Source organism: Synchiropus splendidus, chromosome 10 (genome assembly GCF_027744825.2).
Source record: "Synchiropus splendidus isolate RoL2022-P1 chromosome 10, RoL_Sspl_1.0, whole genome shotgun sequence".
NCBI lineage: Eukaryota > Metazoa > Chordata > Actinopteri > Syngnathiformes > Callionymidae > Synchiropus > Synchiropus splendidus.
Window position 1 is genome coordinate 9,808,854 of NC_071343.1, and position 25,292 is coordinate 9,834,145.

The 25,292-nt window shown below is 44.3% G+C and overlaps 2 protein-coding genes across 7 annotated transcripts in view; one reads left to right on the forward strand and one right to left on the reverse strand.

The window, feature by feature from the left end:
* Positions 1–1,724: 1,724 nt before the first annotated feature.
* col6a3 (collagen, type VI, alpha 3) overlaps positions 1,725–25,292 on the reverse strand; it is a 45,852-nt gene continuing 22,284 nt past the window's right edge. For all 3 annotated transcript variants that reach the window (XM_053877274.1, XM_053877275.1, XM_053877273.1), the window contains 41 exons: positions 24,695–25,288; positions 23,895–24,485; positions 23,161–23,754; positions 22,231–22,842; positions 21,523–22,149; positions 20,161–20,760; positions 18,375–18,986; positions 16,416–16,747; positions 16,269–16,347; positions 16,052–16,197; positions 15,873–15,965; positions 15,473–15,526; positions 15,315–15,386; positions 14,989–15,015; positions 14,877–14,921; positions 14,754–14,807; positions 14,609–14,671; positions 13,555–13,620; positions 13,407–13,460; positions 13,305–13,340; positions 13,171–13,233; positions 12,899–12,961; positions 11,695–11,757; positions 11,403–11,465; positions 11,155–11,205; positions 10,171–10,206; positions 10,024–10,086; positions 9,436–9,498; positions 9,251–9,283; positions 9,121–9,157; positions 9,022–9,033; positions 8,407–8,900; positions 7,116–7,218; positions 5,778–6,479; positions 5,613–5,715; positions 5,489–5,544; positions 5,158–5,418; positions 4,475–4,552; positions 3,953–4,012; positions 3,113–3,298; positions 1,725–2,362 (listed from right to left, as the gene is read on the reverse strand). In XM_053877274.1, coding sequence (XP_053733249.1) covers positions 2,322–2,362; positions 3,113–3,298; positions 3,953–4,012; positions 4,475–4,552; positions 5,158–5,418; positions 5,489–5,544; positions 5,613–5,715; positions 5,778–6,479; positions 7,116–7,218; positions 8,407–8,900; positions 9,022–9,033; positions 9,121–9,157; positions 9,251–9,283; positions 9,436–9,498; positions 10,024–10,086; positions 10,171–10,206; positions 11,155–11,205; positions 11,403–11,465; positions 11,695–11,757; positions 12,899–12,961; positions 13,171–13,233; positions 13,305–13,340; positions 13,407–13,460; positions 13,555–13,620; positions 14,609–14,671; positions 14,754–14,807; positions 14,877–14,921; positions 14,989–15,015; positions 15,315–15,386; positions 15,473–15,526; positions 15,873–15,965; positions 16,052–16,197; positions 16,269–16,347; positions 16,416–16,747; positions 18,375–18,986; positions 20,161–20,760; positions 21,523–22,149; positions 22,231–22,842; positions 23,161–23,754; positions 23,895–24,485; positions 24,695–25,288 — 7,982 coding nt within the window. In that variant the 3' untranslated portion in view covers positions 1,725–2,321. The remainder of the gene's footprint in view (positions 2,363–3,112; positions 3,299–3,952; positions 4,013–4,474; positions 4,553–5,157; positions 5,419–5,488; positions 5,545–5,612; positions 5,716–5,777; positions 6,480–7,115; positions 7,219–8,406; positions 8,901–9,021; positions 9,034–9,120; positions 9,158–9,250; positions 9,284–9,435; positions 9,499–10,023; positions 10,087–10,170; positions 10,207–11,154; positions 11,206–11,402; positions 11,466–11,694; positions 11,758–12,898; positions 12,962–13,170; positions 13,234–13,304; positions 13,341–13,406; positions 13,461–13,554; positions 13,621–14,608; positions 14,672–14,753; positions 14,808–14,876; positions 14,922–14,988; positions 15,016–15,314; positions 15,387–15,472; positions 15,527–15,872; positions 15,966–16,051; positions 16,198–16,268; positions 16,348–16,415; positions 16,748–18,374; positions 18,987–20,160; positions 20,761–21,522; positions 22,150–22,230; positions 22,843–23,160; positions 23,755–23,894; positions 24,486–24,694; positions 25,289–25,292) is intronic.
* The window catches only part of mlphb (melanophilin b), a 94,366-nt gene continuing 87,807 nt past the window's right edge, over positions 18,734–25,292 (forward strand). For all 4 annotated transcript variants that reach the window (XM_053877277.1, XM_053877278.1, XM_053877279.1 and 1 more), the window contains exon 1: positions 18,734–19,015. The gene's annotated coding sequence lies outside the window, so the exon portion shown is untranslated. The remainder of the gene's footprint in view (positions 19,016–25,292) is intronic.

A 25,292-nucleotide genomic window follows, 5' to 3' on the forward strand; every position in this document is an offset into this window, starting at 1 on the left:
CTCTCAAACCTACAAACCTCATGTCCTCCTTCACCACCTCCATAACTCTCCTCTTTGTCCTTCCTCTCCACCTTCTGCCTGGCAGTTCCAACCTCAACATCTCACTACCAATGTACTGGCTCTCTCTCCTCTGTACATGTCCAAACCATCTCCATCTAGCCTCTCTGACTTTGTCTCCTAAACACCTGACACGTGCTGTCCCTCTGATCTACTGCTTCCTGATCCTATCCATCCTGCTCACTCCCAGAGAGAAGCTCAGCATCTTCATCTCTGCTACCTCCAGCTCTGCCTCCTGTCTTTTCCTCAGTGCCACTGTTTCCAAACCATGCAACATTGCTGGCCTCAACACCGTTTTGGACGCTTTCCCTTTCGTCCTTGCCGACACCCTTTTGTCACACATCACACCTGACACTCTTCTCCAATGATTCCATCCTGCCTGCACCCACTTCTTCACCTCTTTCTCAAACTCTCCATCACCCTGGACAGTTGAGCCTAAGTACTTAAAATCCCCCACCTTCTTTATCTCAGCATCCTGTAACTTCACCTGTCCACTTGGCTCCCTCTCATTCACACACATGTATTCCGTCTTACTGCGGCTAACCTTCATTCCTCTCCTTTATAAGACAAACCTCAGCCTCTCTACCTTCCACTTGCTCCCTGCTCTCACCACAGATCACAATGTCATCTGCAAACATCATCGCCCAAGGGGCTTATTCTCTAACCTCATCTGTCAACCTGTCCGTCACCATCGCAAACACGAGCCTCGGTGTAGTCCCACCTCCACTTTGAACTCCTCTGTCACACCTGCAGCACACCTCACCACTGTCTTACACCTGCCACTCCAGACTTCCTCAACTTCCACTCCTCTTCTCTTGGCACTCTGTCGTACGCTTCCTCCAGGTGCAAGACACCATGGAGCTCCTTCTGAGCTTCTCTGTACTTCTCCATGAACATCCTCAAAGCAAACACTTCATCTGTGGTGCTCTTTTTTGGCCAGAAACCAAACTGTTGCTCACACATGCTGACTGTCTTGGACATGGGCACAAGCGCACTTCCCCTCCATTCACTCACTCTAAACTGTACATCATGGTAGATTAACTTTGAATACATGAATACTGAATCCAATTTTGAATGACCTTCTGTAACTGCAATCTTCAAGTTTTCTGATGAACAATGGGGAGATTTTGCATCACCTCGACACATTCCTGATCTCATCCGAGTAGATTTGGATGCTGACATGTTGCTCAAGCTTGTAACTGGACAAAGTAAAATGGAAAGGTTAGTTTCGCTGCATTTTTGGCTGCTTCTTCAGTTTCCCACCCGCAGGAAGCATTTCTAAATTTCTGGAAAAGGCATTGATCCGTTTCCTTGGAATCCCAAATGCTGATTGGTCCAGACTGCTCTGGGCTGGGCTGTAGTCAAATAACTCTTTCCCAAATGTACTTTCTGACCCCTGAAATCCTTTATGGAACTGCTTTTATGGTTCTGCTGGGTGGCAAGCGTGCTGGAGTTTCCTTTGGCTGAAAACTCCGAGCTGCTGTGAGTCATGCTGGAAACTGTGAGACACCAACTGCAGCTGTCGAGAATTTAACGTCTCTGTTCGGGTTATTAGACATTTCACAACCGGAGCAGGAGCTCGCTGGAACAGTAGCTCTACACAGAGTGTCTGAAGGCCGGCAAAACCCGCTAGACAGTGCAAATGAAGAAAGAAAAGAATCCGTTGCTCATGTTTATTAGAAAGTCTTGTTCGTCTTTATTTCCCCCTGCACCCACATGAATCCCAAATTTCAGTGAAACAAAAATAAAATAGCTTGACAATTACATTCCATGTTTTTAAAGCTGGAACTTGACTGTGCGATCCAGAAGTGCACTTCGTGTTACGTTGCTGTGGCTTACGGATGAAAGGATTCCACGAGGTGAGGAAAACAAAGTGAATCGATAGAACCAAAAAAACTGCCGTGAGTCATGTAGCTGAAATCTACGTCCAAGATACTCAAATATACTTCGAATGACATCATAAAACTGTATGACTAAGACATAAACAGGATCAAAACTCGATGTTTTAGAGGATTGTGATTTCCCGACATGGAATGGGCAACAGCTAAAAAATCAAACAAGACTATGTAGCACCAGTCGGTAAAAACAAAACTCAAATCATGCAGCAAGTCGTGTTGCTTTCTTTATTTCGTCGTGAGAACTTCAAGAAGTTGAGGGATGAAGTCCGCAGTGGAATCCAGTGCAGCCATCTTTGCTTTGGTATTGCAACTTTACAGTACGGCCATTTTTGCCGGTGAGAGGCGGCCATGGCGCTTGGGAACGTCCTATGTTCTGATGGTAGTGATGACGCCACGTCTGGTGGCACCTGGAACACACACACACACGGAAGCATTAGTGGGTAGACATATTCATTCACGTGTGCATGGCAAATGTAGCTTGCCCTCCTTGCACCCTAGAGGTCGCTGTTCTCTTGCGATCGATCAACCCTCCGCTACCTCGGTAAGTCTGCTGGGGGCCGGGTCAGAAGTTGGTGGACAGTAAACATGGCACATGGGAGAGACAGGATAGTCAGTGTTTATCTACTGTGGAAATAAAAGCAAGAAAACTCGATTTGGATACCACCGTCTTTGGATCCAATAGATCCTCCAGAGGTGTTCTCAGTAGTGATATAGTCAAGACCACCTGACACGAGGCAGCGTCAAGAACAAGGCCAAGACCAGATGATGAAGTTTTAGTTTTAGAGTTCCCAAATACAGAACCTCCAAGATTGGTGGAGGTAATTATTGACTCAAGTATTTTCTATAGATGATATATGATCGATTATTTAGAGCGGTCAGAGCCGTCGCCATGAGTCATGAACACAGCCTGACTTCAAAGAGAAGAGGCGCTACACTAAGTGTAAAGGAATGTATTTATTTATTTATTCCCAGTTGTAATGTCACAAGAGCTGAATTACTTTTGTCTTTTTTCCTCCCAGGACAGTAGCTTGTGATCAGTACTACAAATACTTTGTTCTTTTTTATTTAGCTTGTATTGCGTCTCGTGTTTACACTAGCAAAACACCCCAATGTCGTGACTCCTACAGGTCCAAAACTCCATATGGAAAAACGCCTACCTGGTTTTCCACAAGCCTTTACACACTGCTCATGAGTGTCAAAGCGATTCCTGTTTCCACCGCAGCCTCCGAACCAGAAGCGTGTGCAGCTCTTGGTGGAAGCATCAAAGTGCCACTTGAGGACGAATTTGGCACACGGCCCTTCTTCTTTGGGCAGTTTACAGATGTTCACGGGTGCCGTGGCAGCTGAGAGAGAAGAGCAAGTCGGTTGTGATTAAAAAAAAAAAACATCACCAGACAGAGACGTCATCTGAATTAGCATGATTCACGGGGAGAGGAATTCTGGGATGCCTGAGCTCTGAGATGAAAAGCACCTGGTGCAGCTGATTCCTTTTCATGAGCTATTTAATCCTACACTTAGCGACAACTAGCTTGTGAGCAAAGCTCTCCGTTGGTTTTCTCAGCAGCAACAAAAGCACACGCTTCTTCTCCTGCTTGGTTTGGCTTGGACTTGTTCCGTGGTTGAGATCATCGGGACTTGCAGAGGAGGTCTGCGCCTCAGATACAAAGAGGGTTTTGTTGAATACAGTGGGCCGCAGTGTCGGAAAGTAAATTATGTAATAACGGCGGGTGTTTCAGCGAGTCCACTGCGAGGGGGAAAATCTGGGTTGTGGTCGGCATTGAAATGCCACGAAGAAAGAACATTGAAGAACTTTTCAACCGATCGATACCACTAGAGCCTCAAAGATGTGGAGGTATGGATATGGTGCTCTGTCTAATAAGAATTGAGTAACTGGACTGCGAGACTGTGAACAGTACAAACCAACAAATACTACAAATTCCAATCAAATATGAATTTAAAATTGCTTATTTATAGTTCCGGCAAAGTTCTAATCTTACCAGCAGGAGGGGGGATTTTAACTTTCTCCATCTCCTTCACTTCAGCCTCAGGCTCTGGCTCTGTGGAGAGGACAAAACACATATATAATAGTTGCATCAACAAGGAACGAAAAAAGGTGGAAAAAAAAAAAATCAGTGTCCGAGGTCACACCTATCCTCCTCATGCCCTCCATCACGTCATTGTGCCACAATGGTTGACTTCCTCTTCTTCTTCTTTTACCTGATACCTCTTCCTACAATGTTCATCGTACAACATCTCCACAGGTCAGAACGAGTTGACTTCCTTTACTTTGTCTCCAAGGTCTCCACATGTTCCCCTGATATATTTGTTCCCGTCCTTCCTGGTCTTCCTAGTGTCTTGTCTCTGGACACTTCAGGCAGACCAGGAGGTGACAGTGGAAATAAGGAGCCAGTAGCAGCTCAAACATGTTTACTGATACTGTACATTATATTGCTTTTCACGCTCATCGAGTCACACAGGTCGCCTTGAACACATCCATTTACATCCTGAGACTCACTCACCTGTGGCAGGTTTGTCCAGAGGTGGTGTGATACCCTCGCTGATGTTGATGGTTTTGACGGCTTTGTGTTCGGCTGCTTCTGTGATTTGGAATCGAATGAGAGTCATCAAGGAGATCAGGTTTAATAACACAAACAGTAACATGATCTTTTACCGGTAATAAATCATAATTCAATGTCAACACTGTGTTTTATTTAGTAACGTTGGCTTCTTCCCCCCCACAGTTTAGACATCCCATCCCAATATTATGACTTGTTATACATGATGGAAACTTTGTGAAATCTTTAAATTGTATATTAATTCTCATTATGTTTTCCTCTTCAATTCAGATTGAAAATTAAATAAAGAGCCTAAATAAACTGCCTAAATTTTAAAAGAGTTATGACATCATGTTGCATATATTCAAATGTTTAGAAGTTCAATGAATATTTTCAGTTGTTTAATCTCTATTTTTAGTCAGTTTATTTGGTACAAATAATCTTCCCCAAAATACATGAAAAAGTTTTATTTGCAACGCTATAGATTAGGAAACATATTAGGGTGTGTGTGTGTACACCATAACTACACCATAACTATTGGTTATTAACAATATATAAGCTATTCGTTGCTGCCTCATCTAATGTGTAACCTTCCTCCCTTGTTGTGTGACACATACAGTACCGTGTTTCCCGGGGATCAAACTTACTGGTGGTGAAGATCCCCTTGTGAGTGGAGGTGATCTGCCCATCCGCGGTGTGGGCTGAGACCACGGCGTGATAGGACTCAATGCTTTCCAGGTTGTCCAGTGTGATCTCTGTGCTGGACACGTTGGTCTTCAAAACGAGGTGGTGGTCCTTCAGCCGGGTCACCGCCACCTCGAAGTAGACAAAGAGTTTGGGGTCGCCGCTGTTCCATCGCAGCTTCACGCTGTTGGAGGTGACGTTGAAGACGTGGAGCTCGTCGGAGTCTGAGGGCGGAATAATGGCACACCGGACATTAAAGTGAGTCAAAACTCGACACACAATGAAGGGCCTCACCTTTGTGCTTCGGGAGGTGAACATTCTGGTGAATCTCGTGATGCTTCTGGTGTTTCCTGAAACCACAATGAAGAATGAGAACTTGCTTCCTCACAATAAGCAGATTGAGGAGACAAGAGTTTACCGCGGCTGGTTTGACAACTTAAAAGGGTTTTTGAGTGGCTGGTCGCTCTGGAACCACGAGCAGTTTCTGGAAACCTCAGGCGACATGTAGAAGGCGTTTTCAACTGGAGGATACAAAGAAGTTGTTTAAGCTGCTACAACGTTGATGGACTTTTCTTCAACTTACTGCTGATGTATTTCGGCAACAGCTGGCCGAAGTTCTGGAAATGTCTGTCGTAGAAGTGAGCGATGCTCTCCACCCTCTTGAAGAAGACGTCCGAAGGCTCGCTGGCCATGCGCGACAAAACCCGCATGTCCTCTGCTCTCAGGTCCAGGCCAACGCCGATGATGACGATGAAGTATCCTCGGCATTTGACATCGGTCGCAATGTGCACCAGCTGATGCTCATCCTCGGCCACGCGTCCAGTCACGAAAAGCATGATGACCTTCCTTGGACGTTGCAGAGGCGCCTGCTCGAACACCCGATCGGCCGTGGCTTCTATGGCAGCGGCCAACGCACGTCCGCCCTCTAACTGTGGTGTCTTCTCCAGGAGGAACTTGACAATATTTTCAGCAGAGTGATGCTCAGTCAGGCCGATGTCCACCTGGATGGGAGAGCCACTTTGGTTGTGGAGGAACTGGTAAGGAGCTTGCTGGATGACAGACACCCTGGCGTGATGGAGGGATGTCAAGGGGCTGGTCGACACTTGAAGGTTCTCCACTATGCTCGCGATGTAGCGTTTAATCTCCGTGAAGAAGTTGGAGTATGTGGACTCAGAGCTGTCGATGATGAAGGCCATGTCGATGTCCACGTCTGTGATGAAAGATCTTCTGTCACGACCAGCAGATGGTGGAATGTACTCGCATGTTGGGTCTGGTAAGCAGATTTCTGTGAAGGGGAAAACAGATTTCACTGTCAAGTAGCTTGTGGGAATATACTGCTCTGCTTTCGCTCAATGGGTTGTACTGTACTGTACTGTACTGTACTGTACTGTACTGTACTGTACCTCAAGGGTTCTTAACCCACCTCTTCCAAAACAAATGGGCCTGTAGTCCATTCAAGTACTAGAACTGTTTCATTACTCTTCATTTCATTTGAGTTCAATAACCATATTTAATCTACTTACACGTAAACAAACAACAAATGTATTTGTCATCGAAAATCCAACCTTCAGCAGAACCAGGTGCAAGTCATATTCATCACATTTACTGAAGAAAAAAAAGTCATTTTCTTCAGCATTTTCCAAGTTCTCTATAGTTGGTAACTATCACAGATTTGCACCTGCCAAGTCAATACAATGACACACAACTGCCACCATACGTGGCTAATGTATTAAAACTGAGCGTCTTCCGTCCCTCATGGCCCAAAGGTGTAAAACAAACATCTTTTTGTGGCCCTCCAGGAGGCGCCTGCCGCCCAACCATGGGTCCCGGCCCTATGGTTGAGAATCACTGCTGCACATGACTCTGTGGATCGAGCTGGAACAATGTTAAACCTCATGCCATGAAAAGTCTTCAAACCTACCGAAACACACGTGGCAGCTCATCACCTTCTGGATGACTGAATTGTACTGAGCACTTCCTGGATTTGGAAGGACAAGGACCTGGGCCAGACCAGTGTTATTCACCTGATGAACAGATATAACAAAACATTACAACCAGCAGAGCTGATGTCAGGAAGTCAAACTGATCAAAATCAACACACAATCTGTTATACGATGAACCAGCAGTACAATCTACTAAGGAATCCCATCCTCCTCTGAGATCATGTGACGCTGGAGGGACACGAACGCTACGCTGTCAATGCTGGGCTGAAGTCACTTGGGATGCACTTATTGGGCGTTCACCATGACATCAGTTCACTAGTGGGTGTTCACGGTGGTGAATTAGTCACACTGTCATATTGATGTCTGGAAATAAAATCAAAAGTCTTCTCCAAAAACAAACAAATGTGAAGTCGGTCATGGAAAAGCTGTTTTTTTTTCTTATTTTCAAAAAGCCACTTAAGATTTTTTACTGTTACATTTTAGACAATATTTCAAAACATCTTTATCGTACCCTGATGTAACCAATGAATAAAATTCCCAAACACAAAGATTCATATTTTTCGCCCACTATGGAAAGCACAATATTGTCCTCACACTATTCAGTCATTTTTATTGGTCTAGAAATTATTGTCGTAGCTGCCATTTGCAGCTCTGGAGGCGTTGCTTCGGTGAAGAGGCTGAAGAAAGCCACCCATCCTCACTCCCATGGCGCAACGTTGGGACTGTTGCGTCCTATACTGAAGCGCCACATAAAAGAAAGATGGAGGTTGGAGCTCCAATAATTCTTCACATATTGACGTGTCAATGGCTATTTAAAGACCCTCAAATAGTCATCTGTTTCAGTTGACGACGCCACCGTGAGTAAGGAGAGCCACATGAGGGATTATAAATAGCAATTGACATCATTGCAAGTCAGTGTGTAGAGTATTTGAGCATCTCCCCCAAGTGCTGTCTTTACTGTCCCCTATATGGGAAGCAAAACGTTTCGTAAGCCATTGAAATGCCTATGTGCCAACATGCAACGCGGAAGGCTGCGTTTGGCGTCAGTAGAGGGCGCAAAAGTCCACTTTACTAACGTGAATAAATGATGGGCGTGCGGATGAGTTGAAAAAAGAGAGTTTGAATTCAGACTGCAGATTGTGCAAACTGTTCTTTTTAGGTTTGCCGACACAACCTTTAATAATTTCTGTCTGAGGGAAGCCTTAAAGAAGTCAGGCTTGTACGGAACTGGTGTTCAATTTGACAGAAAACACCTTGACCTACAGTTACCTGCAGTGCTCGGCTGAGTGCTCGGTCCTCCCTGTTCACCAGCAACAGAGTAGCTATTCCTGCATCGTGGAGACGTAAAGCCGCGTTGGATATTGTCTGTGTGTTGCCGACAGATCCGCCAACGAAGAAAACGGCAACCTTCCTCATGAGGAAGCCGCTCCGAACCCTCTTGAAGGTATTCTGGGCCACGAACTTCATGGCTGTGTCTAAGCTGCGTTTCTTATTGGTCTGCAGCATCTGTAGACCATCCAGCCGTTGCAGCAGATCCTTCTTCTTCATGGTGTCGCTGAAGCGGACCTCCGTCGTCACCTCGCTGTTGTACAGGGTCAGAGCGACCCGTGCTCCGCGGGGACAGTTGCTCTCGGTGATGGTGATGTCGCGGACCAGGCGCAGGACTGTGTCACGCATGTTGTTGAAGAAAGGACGGCTGATGTCACTGGAGACGTCCAGAGCGAAGGCAAGCTCGGTCGGGTAGCGAGGACATTCCTGCTGACCTGGTCGCCGTACAGCAGGACAGTGAATGTTACAGAGAAGATAGTTCCAACAGAGACGAAAAAGAAGGTATAATAAAGAAATAATTCGCTATATAAAATATGGAATCTTAAACTGACTTACCGTAACAGCATGCTACAAGGAAAAATAGAGTGGAAGAGATTGATGAGAAAACTTGGACGCACAGAAACGCACGGTCTAATGTGTACGAAATAAACTTACGGCAGTTGTCTCTGATCTTCTTGACCAAGTCGCATTGCTGAGGAGGGAAGACAGAATATTGACCGACATGCGGAGACCAGACGATGAAACCTGCTCATCGCTCCAGGCAGTTTGATGAATGTGCACTTACCACGACGCCTGGTCCTCTCGGCCCTTTCTGGCCCTGCGGAGTGAAAACACACACAGTTCAGATGGATTAACCGCCAGATTATTTTCCTCTCAGTGATCCTGAAATGTTTGAAACTAAACAAAAAGTCTAAATACCAAGAGAGACAGTAAATCCTATCAAATTGCTGATGCGGCTTTTGTGCTCACGTAAGTTCCGGCGTGTCCGACTTCTCCCTTCTGACCCGGTGTGCCGGCGTTCCCGGAGACTCCCTGAAAAGAAACAGCAGGCCTTTAACTCCCTCTTTGTCCTCCCCAACGGTTACCACCATCATTGTCCCATAAACGCGCGGGGTAAGTTCGACTCCCCGGCAGCCAAGAATGTGTCAGAGAAGGATCCAAAATATGCAATCAGGTTTCTGGCTTTTTACTTTGGATGTTTCCAGTGAGTCTGTTAGTGTTTTGTTATAGCAACCAAGTGACCAAGTGCATTTGGTTTTTCTATCAGTTATTTATCATCGTATCATTACCACAGGACTCCGAAACAGATGTATATAGTTTTGGGATTCATTTATAGCGACAATGGTGAATTCCACTGAAGGGAGAAAAATGTGGGACATTCTGAGGGCTCCGTGTTGAGGAACCACATCAGAGTCTCAGCTACTCTCTGACTCCAGTCTAGAAGTGATAACCTCCACTCAGATCAACCTTCTCCTTGAGTCGCTCAAACTCATGTCCATAATTCTTGTCGAGCCGTACAAACTTGTGGCGCCACTGCGCCGGCGTCCACCATCTTACCCTTTGTCCCTGATTGCCCTGAGGTCCAGGTCCTCCTTTGGAGCCAGGGTCACCAGCTGCTCCCTGCGTGGATGAAAGCATAGAGATCACAAAATGATGTGCAAAGTTCAACAGTGGCTGTCAAATAAAGGTGAAGTGTGTCATTACCTTTGGTCCAGGGTAGCCGGGGAAGCCCACGTCACCCTGCGAGCAAAAGCACGTTGTTTAACTGTCAACAGCGCTTGTAAAACCCAGAGAGCTTACTTTTACCGAAGTGTAAGTGGTCGGGGGGCACTTTCTCTTTGACCAGAGTCACTTTTTCTTTGCTTATTTTAAATTGTGCTCAACAGTTTTTTGCTCTTCATCCACCCCTGGAACTGAGTTGCTTACAGCAGCTAGAGGTGCTGCAGAATAAATAAATGAATGCCTGAAAACACATTGTTATGAGGTGACCTGAATGAACCAGAATAAAGTTCTGTTTGAATTAAGAGAGGTGGTTTATGCCGATCATTGACCAGAGCAGCGTCCACCTACACTCCTGATCGTCTCGCTGTGTCTGGGATGCGTTTTAGGGGCTTTTCACCTCTGCACACCTCAGTGTTCTGGGATTTTGCGAAGTTGTTTTTGAATGATGTTGTCCACCTAGACAGTGATCAGACCCTTTACTGCTCAGCATTTATCATGTTTGTGTGGAGTCCGGCATCTAGTGTCGTGTTGCCTGAGACAAGAAGCTCTCCACCCGCTGAGAGTTTCCCGAGACAAAGTGCAAGTCTCCAGCGAGGATCCAATCCGCGGCTTGTGTTCACATCTCGGACTTCTGAGCTGAAAGTGCTTTGTCTCGAGACAGAACCCGCAGTGTGAAAGCGCCCTGAATGTGACTGCGCATGAGGTGATGAATTCCAAACAAGAGTCTTCTGACAGAGTCCGTTTCTGCAACTGAAGCAGGATGCACAGCTGAACTAGCAGCTTCAGTGGATGAGCAACTTCCTCTTTTTTGTTTGGAACAAAACTAAGTTTGTATTCCCTGCATATTTTCATTTCGTTGTTATTATATTTCCAAGTTGAATCTGCCAATGTCCTCCGCACCTTGGGGTCCTCCAGCAGCAGAGCAGCCCACTGCTTTCTTCAAGTGTTTCTGTGGAAGTCACTCACCTTTCTTCCTTCAGGTCCAGGGATGCCAAAACCGTCTCTCCCATCTTCGCCCTGCAATCCGAAATGACACACAAATGAACTCCCCAAATAATTTATGAAAGAGCTTATATGTCCTCTCCAGCAGTGCAGGGGAGGGATTCATTAGTTTGGAGCCGTCCCGTCGAGATTATGGCCATAAATAAGAATTGACGTTAGCTTTTCTCTTCGCTCTGAAGTTTGCTAAGACTTTGTGTAGTTGTGGTTCTTACAGCTTCTCCCCGAGGCCCGGGGGGTCCCACCACTCCTTTGGGTCCAGGATCTCCCGGTTCTCCCTGCATGCAGAGAACAGATATATAAACAATCAAGTCCTAAACTGAGCTTCCATACGTTTAACTGGAATCAGATGATGTTCATGCCGTAAATCTCCTGAGGGACATTTATGGCTCTAAAATTCTTTTGTGTTCATGTAAATAGAATACATGTGTGTGTGTCCAGTAAGAAGAGCTCAGTGGTTTTTGTTTACAGAAAGGCTTTTTACGCAACATGGGATTTACTATGTACCTTTCGGCCAAGAGGTCCACGTCTGCCTTTTTCTCCGGCGGAGCCTGGGCGACCTCCGGGACCCTGGAGAACGAAAACCGTTAGACTCACAGCAACACCTGTTTTGACACATCAAATCCAAACCGTGTTGGTGGAGGTTCAGATGCAACAATAAGAAAGTAGTAATCGGCAGCTGAATAATAATAATAATGAAAAAAACTGTCAATAAAATGATGAGTACAAATGCTGTGGGACAAAAAGAGGAGTTCAAATGAGAGGAAACAGTTGAGGAAAAAGTAAGCAAATATAAGACGGTCAGAGAACAGAAAAAAATAAATAAAAACAACAGTCATGCATAAAAATAACTATAGTTTCAATAAAGTAAATTTAAAAAAGTACAGAGAAAGAGAATAATAAAAACATGCAGTTCAAGAAACATGTACTAAAATGTAAATGTAACACTATTATGAAGCAAAGCAATAGTATAATCTTAAAATATAAGATTGTTTTTAGAAGAAATAGATACGTGTAATGACAAATACACAGTTCAGTCTAATCACCTTTACTGAATATTGACGGTAAATAAGAAAATAATTATGATATTGTATTGTATTGTATTGTGAATGTGTGTTCCTCAATCTATTTGAAGAATGCTGGCAATACATTTAATACTCTTGACAGCTCATAATAAGTTCGACTCCCCCCACTGAGGTCATGGTTCACTCCATGTTCGACTCAGTTGTAAAACCTTTTTTTCATTTTCTTCATTCATAGAAACAAGCATGACAAAGACGTCTGTGTTTGGACGGGGGATCAGTAGTGGATCCGATGCGTCTCCTTGCTCAAGTACAAGTCATTTATAATGCCATTATTGTGTAACTTTGTCAGACCGTTGTATCTGTTTTGAGCGGCAAAGTTATGGCCTAAAATAAGTGGAAATCCATTTCAACTTTTCCCTGCATCTCCCTCGCTCCAGCAAGATAAATGGACTTGTGAATGTGAGGCAATCTGTAAATGTTTGGAGTTGGTTTTAAAGAAGATGGAATGGTCCGTGTCTTGACGTCCAACAATTTTATGAAGTATTGGTTTGTGTTTTCATCTCAGCATCCAGAAAGCATTTTTTCCTCAAAGCGAAAGCAAGTGATTTATAGCTTATTTAGAGTCATGTAAAGCGGAATTTTACCGCCTCTTACGCCTAAGGGTGGAAACAGGTCGACAGACTCACCCTGGGCCCAGGATTACCCTCCTCTCCGTTGCCTCCTGGTACACCGTTCGGCCCCGGTGGTCCCTTCAAACACAGACAGATTTAGCAGCAGCTCCCCCGACAGAGCTGAAGTAACCGCCACATTTAAATGTGCACAAAGACTGCAGTCACAGTCCAACCAAAACAATCCATCACACTTGAAAGTGCGCCAGCAGCCGTGGTAGCGGTAGCGCCGTGACTCATCCTGAGTTTTTTGCTAGCTGCCAAACTCTGAGGAGGAAAGACACACTCACTCTGGATCCTCCGATACCCGGCTCTCCCTGCACGCCGTCGGCTCCCGGCCTCCCTGCGGCTCCCTGACAAAAACGCATTTGTTATAATCTGATGATGAAAAAATGAGAGTGTACATGGCAGGAGCTGCGCTTACAGCTGGTCCTGGTGCTCCTCGCCTGCCATCAGCTCCCTGAGAAGAATAAAAATCACTGTCACTTCTGAAGATAATCTCTCACAACTGTTGCGCATTACTTACCCTTCTTCCAGGGCCTCCTGGGGTTCCGGCCTTGCCATCCTCACCAGGCTGACCCTGTCATCGCACATGAGAGTGTTTCACGACCATTCAGCAAGCCGCAATTGTTAAAAATCACTATTATTCTGCAAGGTCAACTGCGCTCTATTACCGGCGGTCCAGCGTCACCAGCATCTCCTTTAGGTCCAGACTGGTTGTTGTCGATTCCTCTTGATCCCTTTGAAACACAAAGAGGTGGGAGGTCGACAAGACTGTCAATATGGTTTTAAACATGAATCAGAAAGACATGAAACATACACAGAGGCAACTAGCTATTGAGAGTTGACTGAGGGCTCCACAATTGGAGCGTTAAAATGAGAAGCTAGTGCCAAAGACAACTTTCACATCTTGTTTTTCCATGAGGATGGAGTTCGAAGCCGAACTCTTATATTGAGCATGAGACAAAGAACTGTCAGAATAGTCATAATAGTAGTAAATAGTGTGTTTCTTTTTGTCTTCTTCTATAGATTTCAACTCTCAATCTCGATTTTCAACTCTATGTCATACATATTCATTCAATATCAACCTATTTTCTTTTGTTATTATGATGGATTTAAAAATAAAACGCTACCATTTTACCCTTCTTTATCTCATTCTAATATGTCATAAAAGCCTTGTGATTTCATTTTCCAAATTACATAATTGTGATTTGTTGGAATTTTCACTTTAAATTATGTAATTCTAATTTACCTAGATTTACCTTCTTATTCGAAAATTGATGTAATAATTTCAACAAATTTTATTGGTAATTTTCCTTTGGTTTTGTTTCTAAAATACACGTTGGGCTCACTAATTTCACTTCTGACCTCACTACTATTTCTTATGTCACAGTTGTTTAATATTTTTTCACAGCAATTTTAAATCATTATTACCTTAACTTTCACATGTTTTTGTTGAAAAACTTTGACAGTTTCACCAACTTCTTGTTTTCAATGTTTTTTAAACTTATGGTTGCTGCTTAAAATCGTGTAAACGTGTTCGATGATAAGCATCAGGTTTTTATCGAATGGAATTGACATCATTTTTTCTCAGCTATTGTCCTTCCTCACGTTGTTAATGGTAGGAATATGACTAGGTTCAAGAATGCTGTATTTTGTCTAATTCAAAAACAGTTGACCAGTTGACTAAACAGTAAATAATCCACAGAAATGATAATAATAACTCACAGGATCTCCTCTGAGGCCAATGTCTCCTCGGTCTCCAGCCTGCCCTTTGTCACCCTTGGGGCCCTTGAGATCCAAATAACAGAGTCAATAAATATTGAAACCACAATAGGGACGGTGTATAGAAAAATTCAAGTCTTTCACTGACCCTTCCACCAGGGTTCCCTCGTTCTCCTGGGGGTCCAGCCACTCCACTTTTACCCTGAAACATCCCACTGTTAAAGCTTGTTTCATCATTAAATCACGGCCGCATCCTCAAATCTCACATTACCTCCTCGCCGTTGATGCCATCCAGACCAATCTCTCCAAGATCACCCTGAAAAGCCATCGTCAGTTTGTACGGTGACAAACAAGTGATTTAAAAAATTAAAAAATGTGCGTACCTTTTCTCCAGAATATCCTATAGAACCCTGAAAGAGGAAATAAGAGTTAGTTGTATGTGCAGGCTTCCGATGTGTGTGTCGTGGTTTTCATGCATGTGTGCAGTTTAAAATGTCTGTTCTCTGTGACTCAGTGACATGAAAATCAAGTTGTACGACACTGGTTTGTGCGAAGAAAAATGTGTATGCATTTATGTGTGTGCATTGTACGATTCAAACTGTTTCTGTCAGGAGTTCCTCAGTTTTCCAGTAGCCACTGTTGCTGTTGTGTTTTATCTGACAATGTAATAACTAGATGCACAATCCTCTGCTGTGTTATGTAGCTTTACCTTGACACCTCTGCGTCCGGGACATCCTTGGAATCCCTGGACTCCTTGCACACCAGGAGGCCCTCGCTCTCCCTGTCAGTACATCAGGACAAGAAAAAAGTTGTTTTCTTGAACCCCTTAAGAATTTTAAGAGTCCTCTTGGTCCAGCTGACACTTACCGGGCCACCTTCATCTCCAGGATGTCCTTGGCTGCCCAGTCCTCCAGGGGCTCCCTGAAAGAACAGAATGATTCATTTCTTGTTTTTTTATAAAATGATTTGCTTGATGAAATAAAAAATATATATTCCAAGAAAAATACTGGTAAATAAATTGCAGTGCTCATCACAATTTCCCCCATTTTTTATTTTTATTTTTTCAGGGAATTTAACACAAAACTAAAAAAACATAAGGCATATAAATCGAAAATGCATGATGCCATATATACTAGTAAAGATTCTTATAACAAATATGTATTTAATAATAATATAAATTATTTGTATCAAATCAAAGTCTCTTCCGCAGAAGGGAAGCAAAATTAAACTGACCATGCTCAAAATCAAATATCTTATCTTTTTCTACCTTTGGCCCTGCAACTCCTGGAGCCCCTCTGTCTCCCCTGGTTCCGGTGCACTTGCAGGGGACCTTGCAACACTCCCTCTCAGCGATGCTATCCTGTAAAGACAAAGCAAACAGGGAACAAATCAGACAAAACAGCTCATACATGAAGGGAAAAGAATGTGCGTCTGAACGTCACTCACCAGCTCCTCATGCAGTTCGTAGTCCAGGTCGATGATGTTGAGGCGCAGGGGTCGTGTGTACCTGAAACCCCGACCAAACTCCAAAGACAGAGCCTCCTCAAAGTTGTTTGCCCGCTCCAGACCGACCATGATAAAACTGTTGACTCCTAGGAGAGAGTCAGGGGGTTTTAAGAGTCAGGCAGTGAAAAACAGTAGACAAGAGGAAAAGAAAATCTACCTGACTCCTGCAGCTGCTCAACCCGTTTTTTCATTTCAGGATATGGTGCATCGATACCATCAGTCAGGTGGATTATGACCTAAAGCAGTGAGAAGTTGGATGAGTTTTGCATAAGAACCAGCACCAACCGTGGCTCCTGCGACTCACCTTCACGACATTGTCTTGCCTGTTTTTGAACCTGTCGCTGTAGGCAGACAAGGTTCTCAGACTGAGCTCGAATGGGCCGCTGTCACGAAGAGCCTTGAAGCCCTCGAACAGCGCCTCTGCATTGTCGGTGAAGTCCAGTTGAACAGCTTTGGTTGCGTCCATGGCCAGAAGACCCACTTGAACGGATGGGATCTTCCCTGAGGAGCAGCTGATGGATGCCATCTTTGTTATCCTCCGCAGTATGGCCTCCATCTTGCTCTGCAGATTGGTCTGGACGCTGAATATGTTTTTGTCCGAGACATCAAAACCCACCAGGACCTCGATGTCGCAGGCTGGAGAACAAACAATGGTTGAATGATTCGATTTTTCTTTCTTTTAACACCTTACTGTTTTAATCATGACAATAAAAAATACAAATGTTGAAATGACAACATTTTTTTCAACATACGTTTTCTTTTTAAATGTCGACCAGGATTGACAGAGATTAAAAAGTGCCAGCGATGAAGAGCGCAACAGAGACTGTTTTATATGAGGTAAGAAAACTGTCAATAAAGACGTGCGTGCGTAGTATTACGTCAAACACGTACTCTCGTCGACGTGTGCTTCATGGCGACCGGAAGCTTCTGTCCTCGGACATGTGTCTATTCTAAATAAACCAAAACTGCATTTTGATAGCGCGTATAGCTGAAAACAAATATTTATAAAGCACTGTGGAATTTTTTAACCATTTTTGTGGCGAAAAAAATATTAATATGAATCGGCCGTTCCATAAAAACCGAAATTCACAGACGTCCTTTAAACGCAACGTTTAGAATAACAGAATAACGTACCTCAAGCGGCACCTGACCGTGGTGAGAATTGTTCGAAGGTAAGTCACAACAAGTGCCATTTACACACCATATGTTGATACTAATAGCCGCGCACTAGTTGTCATACATACACAACGTTTCCCGCATAACTCATGGTGCAAATGAGCTGCTGACAGGGTTGAATTAGCTTGGCTCGCGCTGCTGGTCTCCCACTCAAGTTAGCTTGGTTGAGCTAACGTCAGTTCGGTAGCTTGAGTGTGTTGCTGTATCTTAGTAAAGTCCTGGCTAAATGTTGTCAACGAAAAGACATAATAATAATAATAGATTTGAAAGATATTCATATGTTGTTGTAGTTGATGTACATACATTAATTTGTATCCCATGGTAAATACAGTAGTTGTAACCCCTCTTTTGTCTCTCATTCCTCCCTGGCTAAAAACATGTTACTGAGTTTTCTTCACCTAAAACTAGACAAAAACTACTACAGTTAGACATGGCTGAAATTTGACTGAAACTCATAACTATTTTCATCCAAAAGACTAGAACTAAAATAGCTAACAAAACAAGACTGGAACTAACAACATTAGCTTGACAGCATACTTTAGTCACGACGCAAGCTTAATATTGAAACATATATTTTCAGTCTCGGGATACGTATGTTTGCATTTGAAATCATTTACTCAACATTGGAAAGTGATTACAGACCTACAGTTTGAAAGTCAGCAAGATTCAGAAAGTGTTCTTATCATAACACTTGAAAAAATGAATAATTGACACTTATACTGAGCTACTTTTATGCACAATTTTGTCTTATTTACTGTTCATGCCACCAAACATAGAACAGTTGGCTTTCACAAGTGTCTACTTGAGAGTTTGGCATGGCTTCCTTTTTTTGGCTAGTAGTGGTTGTGGAAAACTTCCAAGACTCTATGGGCAATAGCCTGAATACTAAACCTTTGAAGAGTTTCTTATTATTTTGTCTTGGCAGTTCTAAACTGATGCTGGACAATCTATCTAACTTTCTCAACTGAACTCTTTCAGCAAGCGATGACTGCCACCTAACCCACTGTTAAGTTTGTCCCTGTTGCTGCAACCTTGTTTTCATCTTCAAGTGCTCGGAAGAAAAAAAAAAAAAAAGATATTGTCCTACCTCTTAAATCGTCCAGAGCGCCAACACATAGCTTTCCATTCATCTCATCATCCAACGTCTGAAGAATTTGTTCATTCAGTTCTGAAAGCTCCAGGAAGGTGGACGCCCGAGCCATGGTGGAGGGCTCACTTGCAAGGCCTGCTAACTCGCTTTCTAGGTCGCCCACTCCCACTGCAAAGATCCGCACGCCGGTGTTCTTTAGGGCAAGTGCGGCGCTCTTGCCGTCGTCTGCCGACCGTCCTCCTGTGACGATCATGAGGATCTGAGGAGCCCCCTCGTCCTTCCTGCTGCCGCGTTCCTTTATGAAGTGCTTATCTTGTACGTGGCGAATTGCGCCCCCTGTGTTTATTTTACGTCCGGCTTTGTACTCAACTCTGCTGATGGCGTCGACGATTTCCTGCTTGGTCTTGTACGTGTTTAGGTAGAAGTCATCAGTCACGTCAGTGGCGTAGTGTGCAAGCCCAAACCTCAGGTCGTCCCGGTCGTTGTAGAACAGGTCGATGAGATTAGTAATGAATGACATCACTTCATTGAAGTTCTCTCTTCCCAGGTTGATGGAGCCGTCCACCAAAAACACAATGTCAGCCTTTTTGGGTGGTGGCAGTCCAGATGCTGGGAACAAGAAGAGAATGATGAATAAGGTAGGAAAATGTGTTCAACTCTTATGACTTCAATCGAAAATAACCACCAATAATCGCTGTAAAACTGTAAGTTTGTCAAATTATTTTAAGTGCAAATATAGCAGTACATTGTGATTTTATCTTGTGTCTTTTTCAACTCACTACAAGACTAAATAGCATCAGCCAAACATTTTTGTCTTTGGATTTTTGTCAGAGCAGCTGTGATATGGTGCACCACTGGTCAATGTGCAAGTGAAAGTAATATATGTCGAACGATAAACAAACAACAACTAATGCTAACTAGGGATGGGCGACATGCGCAAAAATTGTTATTGTGATAAATGTTGTAATTTCGGCGTTAGCGATAAATACATTTTCATTTTATTCCATGTGTTGGACACTATGTCTCTCTTGAAACTGTTTTATGATGAAGCTTAGTTGACATTAACATCATTATTTGTTTATGTTTAAATATAATAGTTAACTAAGTGTAGAGATGAGAAATTCAATGTTTCACGTCTCTGGTAGAAGCGTGTCTGACAGACTGCTCTGCCGTTTTGGAATTTGTTGATGGTCCCTAACTGATGCCGGGTCGTAGCGTTAGCGCTGCCTGTGAGAGTGTGTCCACGATCAGTGAACCCTAATGGGGACGCGGAAGAGGACGCCACCGCCAATACCGGAGTGGAGGTCCGGCCAATATCCAACTATTTTCACCACAGTGTTTCGCTGAGGCCCCAGCGCAGTGGGAGACCTGCATGTGTTGATGTGAACCAAGGCAGGCAACTGTGTCAGAGAATCTATGAGAGAGATCCATCGACTCAGAGTCGAACAGTGTCATTATCAAAGATTCCCTGTATTAAAAATAAGTTTAAAACTACGATCCTGAACCAAAGTCCACCACACTCTCCACAAGTGTCACACGCCGCGGAGCTGGAGCGCGCAGCACACCATCATGGTCTCATCATGTTCACGTGTGCAGGTCCAATGTGTCCAGCTTGTGCCACGTGTTTTATCGAATTTATCATGAGATGCAGAATTGTGGAGATTATGTTTGCAGGTATTGGCGGAGGTGATAATGCCCGCCTTATGAAGGTTGCTCAGGGAAAGAGATCAACACATGCAAAACATTTTTGCAAAATCAAGTTTCGGTACATTTCTGAACCTACTTGGATATTCAATTTCCGTGGTTGGTTGCAAAGGAATGCCCCCCCTCAGCCTGGAGATGAACCTCTCGCGTACCGCTGGCAAGCCAGGGAACGAAGGAACCTGGAGGACGTCCTCAGCGGTGGTGGAGATCTGAGACAGCTGCCTTGTATCTGCACCACCTGCCCCGATACCGATGCAGTTGACTCTGGAACTTTTCAGTAACGGTCCATATAACGAAACGTCTTGGGGTGAACGTCCCCCAGTGAGAACGACAAGGTGCTGGGAGGCGTCGGACAGGCGGGCTCCAGCGCCGGGCTTTAACTCATTATTGATAACATAGTTAATGGCGTCGCCCAAATCTGACGACCGGCCTCCGATTTGACGGAGCCTTTTGATGGCAGCAACAACGGACGGCTTGTCGTTGTGGGTATTGAGGGAGAACTCTGTTTTGACCCGGTCAGAGTACTGCACCAGAGCCACACGGACCTGATCTGGCTGCACGTCCAATTGTGCGATCACGTTGAGGATGAAGTCTCGGATGTGAGCGAGACCTGCGGTGCCAGTTGTGTCAGAACCATCAATGAGGAATATGATGTCCTTTCTCCCAAGATTCTGGACTGCTGCAAAGAAAAAAGAGTGGAAAAAAAAATCAGATTTGTGTAGTTTTATCTAGATATTTCTCGATGAAGAAATACACCCAGGTTTGGAGTTGATAATCTAGTGGTCATTTAGAATTTGATATAACTAGAGGTGGGATTCGATTAAAAAAAAAAATCGAATTAATTTGAGAATTTGTGATGAATTAACAACAAATGCTTTTGTTTGCTTTTGTTCAGGGATTCCTCCATGTTTGTTGTTGTTGTTATCATCCCAGCTGCGTCGTGGCTTGTGCATCACTTTGTATTGGTTCTATCAGTAACATGTCAGTGATGGACAAGAGGCCTCCTGATCAGACTTTTATGACTTGTGTTTCAAAATCCTGTCCACCAAAGCAGATGTACGTTCATTTAAAAATAAGCAAAGAAACCATGTGGACAGGACGTCACTCATTGGTCTGACAAGAACGAAGTGGGGCTTCCGGTGAAAAGGATTTTAATTTTACTAGTGGATAGTGAAGTGGAGTTGTAACAGTTCCGCAACAAACTCGTGTTGTTAATGCTGGAGGCATTTCCTACTGTCCAATCACAGCAGAGTGGGCGTGGTTTCTGATGATTGAGGCATTTAAAATCATAGAGTTCTGTGCAAAGGGTACTGCAGCGTTCCACAGGGGAACCAAATAATTTTTTACCCACCAGATGTGAAACTGTGTTGTGAGCAAAGTGAAGTGATCTTGAAGTTTTCTACATTTTGAAATATCTAATGATAAAAAAAAAGGTTCTCACCAACATCCACAGTGGTTACTGGAACATAGCTGCCAATGATGTCAGCAGTGGTGATGGTTTTGACTGAATCGAGCAGCTTTTGTTCCACTCGTGGAAGCTGCTGGAAATTCTCTACTGTGTAAGCAAGTTCAGGCTTCAAGGAGATCTTTCTCAGCTCATCAGCGTCTGCGTTTCTTGAGCCAATGGCAAGTGGGGCAACATTGCTTTTCTTGAGTTGATCGGCTGGGCTGGAAACGTCATCTGCGGACCTTCCTCCCGTGACTAAAATAAGGAACTGAGGAACACCTTCTTCGATGCGGCTTCCTGCTGACCTCTGGTAGATGTTTTTGGAGACCCACTCGAGGGCGTATCCTGTGTTAAGACGGCGCCCGCCCATGCTTCTCAGCCTTTCAACAGCCTGGCGTACCTCCTCTTTTGTGGACAGATCATTCAGGCGAAACTCCACCTTTGTGTCATCGCTGTACTGAACAACTGAAATTCTGACGGTGTCCACACCAACATCTAACTTCTCCACTACTCTCTTGATCATTTCACGAATAGCGGGAAATTCACTGCGTGTTGCGGTGGAGCCATCGATCAAAAATACGACGTCTCTCTTCTCTCCACCTGAGACGGTGGTGATGACAACTGGAGTAGAGGAAATAGAGAAGCTGATTTAATCAGTGACAAATCATCAACGGTTAAGTTGTACGCGGAATAATCCATTACCCTCATAGTCCGGGTACTCCGGACGCAAGCGGCTGATGTCATCATCAGACAGCGTCGTAACAGTGTTGATGAGATTGTCTTGGATGGTGTAGAGGCCTGGAAGGTCATCCACCCTATAAGCGAAGTTAGGCACATATGACACCACCTGCAGTTCCCTGGGGTCAATCTCCCTGGTTCCAATGCTGAATGGAAGGATTCGAGATCGCTTGAGGGAAGAAGCAGCCTGGCGAATGTCGTCTGATGAAGACCCACTGGAGACGACTATTAAAAACTGTGGGACACCTTCTTGCTTCCTGCTGCCTCTTGCTGCAGTGAAAACATTCTGATTGACAAACTGTAAGGCTTGACCCAGGTTACGCCGTCTTCCTCCTCGCTGTTTTAGACCCTGAATGGCCGACAAAGTTCCTTCTTTGGTTGTTTGAGCGTTGAGGTACATGTCTGGGTTGGGCGAGTCACCGTACTGGACCACACCAATGCGTATTTTATTTTCGCCGACATTCAAATTCTCCACAACCTTGTAGATGAACTCCCTGATGATGGGGAACTCCCGTCCAACACCGTCCGAGCCATCGACGAGGAAAACAACGTCCCTCCGTGGACCCTGGTTCTCAACTAAAAAAAAAGGAAGGAGGAGAAAGAAAGTGAGAACGGTTGGATAAGTGCAACAGTGAGATCTCATGATCCAAAACTACTACATTTGAGTTTTTCATCATGGTTATTTTATAAATGCGATATGAGTATTGTATGACACTTAAAAGGTAGTATCTTGAATCTTCACAATTATTTAAAAGAGAGATACATTTGTGTTTCAAGACAGAAACTTTAATATTTTCTTTCTTTACTATATGTTCTTTACTCTATTTATGTAAGTGTGGGTTTGTGAGTTAAAATATAAGACAGTAAATATTTGGTGAAACCATTCATATTTACCAGGTACACGTGGAGTGATTGGAGCTGCTTCCATTGGCATTGTGCTTATTACTGAAGAGAGTTGCTCTTGTATGTTTGGGAGGTCAGCAAAGTCGGCAACTGACAGAGCGTATCTTGGATCAAATGACACTTTCTCCAACTCTCTGCTGTTTGACCTCTGTGTCCCAATGCCAATCACATAAATGCCCTGTTGTCTCAGATTTGAGGCTGGAGTATCCACATTGTCAGATGAACGTCTACCATTTACTAGGATCAGAATCTGTGGAACCCCTCGCAGTTGTCTACTTCCAGAGGATTCTGTGAATACATTGTCCTTGACAAATTGCAAAGCGGCACCAGTGTTCAGGGATCTGCCTCCTTTGTGTCTCAGTGCCCTCACAGAATCTGCAACATCCTCTGTTGTGGAGAATGTGTTCAGGTAGAAATACACCTGCGCATCTCTGCTGTATTGGACCACGGAGACCCGGTCCTCATTCTCTCCAACTTGAAGTTTCTCAACCATTCTCTCAACAAAATTTTGCATGGCCGGGAAGCCATTCCTTGCTTCATCAGAACCATCCAAAAGGAAAACAATGTCCCTTCCTTGAATATCAGCTAAAGTTTCACATAAAGAGAGACAGTACAGTGTCATAAATAGCTGCACAGTTAACTGACAATCCAGCAGACTTTAAGTTGATTGAACAGTTTGAGTACCATGTCGCCTCACTTTTCAATTTCAGTGAATTTCAACGTACCGGGTGGTTTTGGGGTCACGGCATCAGTTGAAGCCTCGAGTGAGGACTGGAGTTGCTGTTGTACCCGAGGCAGTTCATTGAAGTCGGATACAATTAAAGCAGTACTGGGATCAGAGGACATCTTTCGAATTTCCTCAGTATCAGCGTTCCTGCTTCCAATGGCAAAGGTCTTGACACCAAGCTCTTTCAGAGCAAAGGCTGGTGCTTCCACATTGTCAGAAGACCTTCCACCACTCAGGAGTACAAGAACCTGTGCGACCCCTTCAAGGCGTCTGCTCCCAGCAGAGGGTACAAAGACAGAGTCCTTTAGGTACTGCAGAGCGGCTCCAGTGTTCAGTGGTTTTCCGCCTTTGTGGCTCAGACTTCTGACCGTGTTGAGGATGTCACCTTTTGATGTGTACGTGTTCAGATAGAAATTTACAGTCGGCTCTCTGCTGTACTGAACCACGGACACGCGGTCCTTTTTGTCATCAACTCTGAGGGTCTCTACGACTCTTTGAACAAAGTCTCGCATGGCAGGGAATCTGCCGCGCGTATTGTCTGAGCCATCCAGCAAGAAGACAACATCCCTTCCGGTGAACCTTTTGTCGACTACAAAGCAAAGATTGATATGACATGTAATTCCTTCATTCCAAACCATCCTGGCTGTCCAAATGCTTTAACCGAGATATGTCATGACATTTTCACTATCACACTTGACTATGTCATGGACATTACCTATCTGACGAGAACGTATTCACAATGCAACCAGGCAGTGTTTGGTTCATCTTCCTCAAACTGCAATGAAGAACATTTCTTACCGGTTTCTGTTGGTTTAGCTGGTGCTGCTTCCATTGGCATTGTGCTTATTACTGAAGAGAGTTGCTCTTGTATGTTTGGGAGGTCAGCAAAGTCGGCAACTGACAGAGCGTATCTTGGATCAAATGACACTTTCTCCAACTCTCTGCTGTCAGACCTCTGTGTCCCAATGCCAATCACATAAATGCCCTGTTGTCTCAGATTTGAGGCTGGAGTATCCACATTGTCAGATGAACGTCCACCATTTACTAGGATCAGAATCTGTGGAACCCCTCGCCGTTGTCTACTTCCAGAGGATTCTGTGAACACATTGTCCTTGACAAATTGCAAAGCGGCACCAGTGTTCAGGGATCTGCCTCCTTTGTGTCTCAGTGCCCTCACAGAATCTGCAACATCCTCTGTTGTGGAGAATGTGTTCAGGTAGAAATGCACCTGCGCATCTCTGCTGTATTGGACCACGGAGACCCGGTCCTCATTCTCTCCAACTTGAAGTTTCTCAACCATTCTCTCGACAAAAATTTGCATGGCAGGGAAGCCATTCCTTGCTTCATCAGAACCGTCCAAAAGGAAAACAATGTCCCTTCCTTGAATATCAGCTAA